The following is a 6669-nucleotide window of genomic DNA, read 5'->3' as shown; positions in this document are numbered from 1 at the left end:
AATCCGGAAGTGTGTAGGCCCCTCACAATCATGATATCGCAACGCAACGGAAGTGCGTCTGTGTCCTGCAATCGTAACGCCTGAACACGGCACGGCCTCGGCTTTTCCACACTACCGTCCGCTTCCATAACTGCAGTGCTGGCGGACGGTGTAACCTGGGTTTTGAAGGCGGGCATCCGTCCTCACGCTCATGGTGGCGCAAGTCCGCGGACATCTGCCCTCCACAATCATGTCGTCTGGGGGACAATGCCCCGGAAGTATATTTGCCCCTCACAATCATGGCGTCTAGACCGGCGTCCTGCAAGTGCACCTAGCCCCTCACAGTCGTGGCACGGCGGACCTTTCGGGGGGAAGTATGCGTGCCCCTCACGATCATGGCATCTGGGACGCGCTTCGGAAGTGTATTTGACTCTTAGAATCACGGCATCGCTGACCAGCGGAGATGTGCCTGCCCCCTACAATCACAGACATCTTAAGTGCTCGTGCCCGTCCCAAAAACTGGTGCCGGTGATCGGTGCAATCTGGGTTGTGAGGGAAGGCACCCCTGCGGTGAGCACCTGCCCTTCAGTCATGTCCCTGGAAGGTAACACAGCCTGGACTGTGCAGCACAGACGCCGGCCTCCGTAACCATAATGCTAGTAGGCCGCACAACGTCTAGGTTTTGAGGGAAGGGATCGACATCTCCCAAGCAGGGCGCTAATGGCTTAGCGGAAGTGCGTGTGCCTCTCGTAATTACGGTGCTAAGGGAACGCTCAGCGGAAGTCTCTCCGTCCCTCACAATCATGGCGCTTCCAAGGCTCAGCGGGAAGGCACCTGCCCCTCACAATCATGGCGCCCCCAGGGCTCAGCTGGGATAACATGTCCCTCACAATCATGGCGTCCCCAGGACTCAGCTGGGACAGCATCTGCCCCTCACAATCATGGCGCCCCCAGGGCTCTGCTGGAGGGGGCCTGCCCCTTACAAGCATGGCGCCCTCAGGGCTCAGCGGGAGGGCACCTGCCCCTCACAATCATGGCGCCCTCAGGGCTCAGCGGGACGGCACCTGCCCTTCACAATCATGGCGCCCCCGGCGCTCAGCAGGGGAAAGCATCTGCCCCTTACAATCATGGCGGCCAGAGCGGGGCGGGGCCTGCGAGGTAAAGGGCGGGCTTCCTCAGTACAAGCGCTCACGTGACCGGGAAGATGGCCGTCTTTCCCTGGTAAGGAAGAAGCGGAGGGTGGGCTGTGGAGGAGGACCGTCTGCTGTGTCTGGGTCTGTGTCCGCGAGTGTGAGCGGCCGGCGACTGCCGTCTGCGTGCGGTGCTGGCGGAGTCTCCCGTTCCGTCCCCGCGGTGGTTTTGGCCACAGGATCCCCGGCCGCTGCCCGGGTCCGGAGGAGGCGCCTGAGGCAGGTCGGCGCCCGGGGGCACCCCCCGTCTCCCCGCCCGTCTCCCTCCCCGCCGGTCTCCCTCCCCGCCGGTCTCCCTCCCCCAGTCTCCCCCACCCCGGTCTGGGTGACCCGGACACCCGCCTGGCCTCTGGCCCAGCCCCCCGGAGGACGCTGGGCTCCCCTCCCCGGAGAGCGGCTTCCGCGGGGCGCGCCCACATGCCCCTTGGGCTCGGGGGTGACCGCTTGGTGGAAGGGCCCCCGAGGCGCAGCTTCCCCCTGGGGCCCGGGGCGGGCTTTAGCGGGGCGGAGGCTTCCGTTGGGTTTTGGAGGGTGCATAGGAGCTCGCTGCAGCTGGGCTGTGTCTGCGTGAAGCCTGCGAGCTGTGAGGGCCCCGCGGGACTCTCCCCCGCATCTGGGACGATCGTCGTCCGATCTTTCTTTTCAAATGGTGAGAAGTGGTTTGCCTTGAGCGAGTGAGTGAGCAAACGAGAGCGCGTCGACATGGTCAGATGCAACGGGGTTTTATGCTGGATCGGCAAGCAGCTGCCTTCCTCCTTCCCTGCAGCTGGCTCGCACTGCAGCGACTTCCTCCCGAGGCCTTGAGGCGCCAAATCGGGATTGGACGCCCCTGAGTTTCCTTGGATCCGGTCGTGCGAAGCACCTTTTAGGGTACGATTAAGACGTAAACATCCCAAATGAGAGACATCTGGCTTCAATGAACTTGTGTGGAGTTTTCGAGTGAGAAAATGCAGGAAGATGCTGTTTTAATCTGTGCATCCCAGTAGGTTTTTACCTGTGGTCTTTTTAACGTCTGGGGTCTGCAGAGCTGCTCGTTTGGCTGCGCTCCCCACATTTTTGTGGCATCATTCATCCTAACACTTCCCGAGACTTGCTGCTCTTTAAAGGGACCGAGGGGCGCCTGGGTGGCTCAGTCGGTGAAGCGTCCCATTCTTTTTTTTTTTTTTTTTTTGAAGAGTTCCATTCATGATTTCAGCTTGGGTCATGATCTCAGGGTCGTGACCTCCAGCCTTGCATCAGGCTCCGCACTCAGCGGGGAGTCTGCTTGGGATTCTCTCTCCCCCTCTGCCCCTCCTCTTGCTGGCATGCATACACTCTGTTTCTATCTCTAAATAAATAAAAATTTTAAAAAAGGGATCGAGTTTTAATCCTTGTTGTACCTGACATGGAGCTTGGCAGAGAGTAGGTGCTCAGTAATATTCCATGGGATGAACAGGGAAGCAGAAAGGGCCTCCAGAGGAGAAATGTGTATCGTTAAACTTGACATTCACGGAGCCTTTTGTGGGTGCGCCAGGTGCTGTGTTAAGTGCTTAGTGCCTGACATCTCTATTAATCCTTACAACAATCCTATTTTTCAGAAAGTGGAGGCAGAGAGGGAAGCAGTTAAGTTTACCTAAAGCACAGTCTGCATCCTTGCAGAGGTTTGGAGCTCAAATACTGTGCTCCTAACCATCAGCGGCAGTTGGACCTCTAATCCAGGCCCCGGGCTGTGGACTCGGGTGCAGGGCTCCCCAAACCCCACTGCGTTGTCACGAGCCTCCCCAGAATGGCTCTTTGCACCCACACGTCATTATCCCTAATTATGTTATATTCTGGGCTAACATCTGTGGTGTACAGTACGCTGTGGGTCACCTTTCGTATTTAATCCTGTGGTAAAAATGCCCGCTTTTGAGTCAAGAATTTTTTTTTAAAGATTTTATTTATTTATTCATGAGAGAGAGGGGCAGGCTCCATGCAGGGAGCCCAATGTGGGACTCGATCCCAGGGCCCCAGAATCACGCCCTGGGCTAAAGGCAGGCACTAAACTGCTGAGCCACCCAGGAATCCCCCAAGTCGAGAATTTCTATATCACTTGAAGACTTTTTGAGGAGTTGGGGGGGCGGGGAGGGAGGGTATATCATGATCCTGGGAAGAAACTGGCCAGATGATATCATTAGTCACTTAAAAATCACTTACAAATTAAAATAAACAGCAAAAGGCATTTGGTGGATTTCGGGATTTCCAGCATAAGGAGATTTATTTGCTAATGGAATTTCTATGCATCCATGATACCAGATGTAAGTAATTGGAAAATAGAGAGTGGTCAAACTTTAACGTGGGTATAAATCCTCTGGGGGCTGTGCTAACCTGCAGATAGATCCCTATCTGTGGGGTTGCCACATTCCCCAGGTGATGCCCTTGCTAAGTGATTTTTTGGGCCGCACTTTAGTAGCCAGCAGCTGGGCCCAGCCAGGAGCGCAGGTGGGAAATGATGGGTGGCTGCCAAGGATCCACACCAGCCTTCAGCGTTGCTGGGAGCTGGGATTCATGAGGGATTTTGACCAGCTGCATGGGCTCTGTTCTGGGGCAAAAAAGTATAATATAGGGATTTTGAGTAAATGCCCACTGGGGGGCACTGTTGGCCTTATCAAAGACCCAGGCCTTGAAGACCATTGCTGTAGCATCTCAAACTGTGGGAAACTGGTTAGGACCCAAGAATCAATTTGAGGAAATGTAATGGAAGAAATGACACAAGGATCAGCATATAGCTGTTTGACATGGAATTTCAAAATGGGTAAATGTTTCCTTTTTTTTTTTAAGGTGTTTTTCAGAAGTATTTTTCTTCACCTCCCCTCAGCTTAAAAACAAAAATTATTTCAAAGCTTGGTCCTTTAAAAAGAAAATAGACAAAAGTAGACAATGGCTTAAGGCTCTCAAGATGACCCACAGATGGGCTGCAGAGCTCCTGCATCTGAGAGTCAGGCCAGCTCAGTTTGCTTGAGTCCCTAAGTACCTGCTGTTGTCACCTCAACCCTAAGCCTCAGCTTCTCTACCTGAAAAATGGGCATAATGATAGCACCTGTGTCTGGGGATTGGTTAAATGAGGAAGTGCTGGGGAAAGGGCTTGACCCGGATCCCTGTATATAGCAAGCACATAATAAATGAGAACTATTATTTTTATTTTGCGAATCCAGTCACTGTTCTTTTTTTTTTTAATTGGAGTTCAATTTGCCAACATATAACACCCAGTGCTCATCCTGCCAAGTGCCCCCCCTCATTGCCCGTCACCCAGTCACCCCAATCCCCGCCCACCTACTTTCCACTACCCCTTGTTCGTTTCCCAGAGTTAGGTGTCTCTTATGTTGTGTCACCCTCACTGCATCTTGTTTTTTTTGATACTATGCATTTGTCAGCTGTTGGTTGATTTAACAATCATGACAGGGATGAAGAGCCTTTGCAACTGAATTTCGGGTTGGATTCCATTTCCACTCATTCTAATAACCTTTCAAAATTCTGTTGATAGAGTTAAGAATGACCTGAAAGGAGGACAAGCATCGTTTGATTTTTAACCTCTGTTATGGCCGTCGATGGCTGCTATTCCAATTTATTTATTCTTCAGGTCTTGGTTTATTTTATTTTTTTCTTGGTTTATTTTTAAGTCAAGGATTGGCAGCCTATCAAAGGGAGCCTGGAAGAGCATTTCGTATTTTTGAGAGATGAGGACTCAGTGTATGGTGAGTGTGACCGCAGAGACTAGGCAATATATCATGAATAGGGGTTTTTTCTTTCAAAATATAAAAAATAAAAATTAGAGATCCACCTGTATTGTTGAGTGGCCTTCCTCCTCTCCTACTCTCAAAGCCACAGTTATTTAGAAAGGGATGGGAATGAAATGTCCTGTTCTCTTGTCCTGAGTTGGGTTTCTGGGTTATTGGAGCTCGAGTCAGGCCTACAGGTTGCACAGCGCAGTTGGATTTGGGGTTCCGGCAAGTACTAATAAGTGGTGGGGCTGGGTGGGGACGTGTTCAGGGGACTGGGAGGCTGAGGAGCAAGGTGACCGTCTCCCTGTGCCCCTTGAGACTGCGTGCTTTCCAAGTTTTTTAAAATGTTTCCCTTTGGATGAGCCATTCTGGCTTTTAATCACTTCTCTCTCCTTTTTTTTACTGGTGCGTATTCAAGAGCTCCCACAACGCTTGGTGTAGGGAGTGTCCTCACCCCCTGCCCCGCTTCATTGCTCATGGGTTCTGCCTCCCGCAGGGCACCCGCAGGTGAGCACGCTCCTGCCGAGCTGCCTGCCTGAGTGTGACCGGGATCACCTGGCCGTGTCCTGGCCCATGGTCCTCAGTCCCTGTAGCCATCTGAGGCCTCGCCAGCTTCTGATGCAGCCGCTGGTGCCTCCTGGAGGAGGGTTGGGGCTTCCTCCGCAGCTCTTCTGCCCTCATGGCAGTCACCCGTGACTGTCCCCCCCAAGGCAATGGCTTTTCTCATCTGTCTCGAAAAACCCTTCCTCGTTTCAAGGTATTTGTTACAGCAGCACCCCCACTTCTCAGTCCCAGTTACCTGCCTTAGTCCATTGGGGCTACTGTAAAAAAAAAAAATCACAGATGGGGCAACTTCTAAACAAGAGGATTTGTTTCTCCTTGGAGGCTGGAAGTCCGGGATCCTGACATCAGCACAGGTTATCTTCATGGGGTAGGGGGGCTCTCGGGGGTCCCTATTCCCAGCACTGGTCCCACTCATGAGGCTCCTCCCTTATGACCCCTTCACTTCCTGAAGCCCCACCTCTAACACCATCATTTTTGGGAGCAAGGATTTCAATGTGTGGATTTGGGGGGGGGGGAGCACAGACATTCAGACCACAGCGCCTCTTCTGTGCTAGCTGTCATATGGTTTCAGTTCTACATGTATTTTAAATACCATAAATTATTCTTTACAGTCAATAATACGGTTTTATCCACACCTTTACATTTTATTACTCTTCAGTACATATGGGTACGTACATATATATGTGCATATTACATATATCTATGTTTTTCAGTTGGGATCATTTTATTTCTACATGTAGCTTTTTTAAAAAAACATAATTCTGCTATACGTGCTGTTTTTCTTTTTAAAGATTTTAGTTATTTATTCACAAGAGACACAGAGATGCAGAGACCTAGGCAGAGGGAGAGGCAGGCTCCCTGCAGGGAGCCCAATGCGGGACTCGATCCCAGGACCCCAGGATCACGACCTGAACCAAAGGCAGATGCTCAACCACTGAGCCACCTAGGCACCCTCTTTTTTTTTTTTTTTTTAAAGACTATTTATTTATTTGAAAGAGAACATGAGCTGGCAGGGCAGAGGGGGGGATGGGAATGTTGAGTGGCAGGGAAAGGGAGAAGCAGACTCCCCACTGAGCTGGGAGACCAATGAATGGGGTTCAATCCCAGGACTCTGAGATCACGAACTGATCACCAACTGAGCCACCAAGGCGCCCACCACCGCCCACAAATCCTCTTGTTTCCTTTTACAAACTACC

General features: G+C 51.9%; 1 protein-coding gene across 6 annotated transcripts in view; it reads left to right on the top strand.

The window, feature by feature from the left end:
• Window positions 1-1144: 1144 nt before the first annotated feature.
• Window positions 1145-6669, top strand: part of VPS35L (VPS35 endosomal protein sorting factor like) — a 115293-nt gene continuing 109768 nt past the window's right edge. For 3 of the 6 annotated variants that reach the window (XR_005986759.1, XM_041748320.1, XM_041748324.1), the window contains exon 1: window positions 1145-1200. Coding sequence is in view for 2 of the 6 variants with exons in the window: in XM_041748320.1 (XP_041604254.1) it covers window positions 1184-1200 (17 nt within the window). In the remaining 4 variants the exon portion in view is untranslated. The other 3 variants (XM_041748322.1, XM_041748321.1, XM_041748323.1) reach the window with 3 other exon arrangements.

This window comes from Vulpes lagopus, chromosome 3 (genome assembly GCF_018345385.1).
Source record: "Vulpes lagopus strain Blue_001 chromosome 3, ASM1834538v1, whole genome shotgun sequence".
NCBI classification, from domain to species: Eukaryota; Metazoa; Chordata; class Mammalia; order Carnivora; family Canidae; genus Vulpes; species Vulpes lagopus.
The sequence above is the reverse complement of the archived record's forward strand: the minus strand, read 5'-3'. Positions and strand labels throughout refer to the sequence as shown.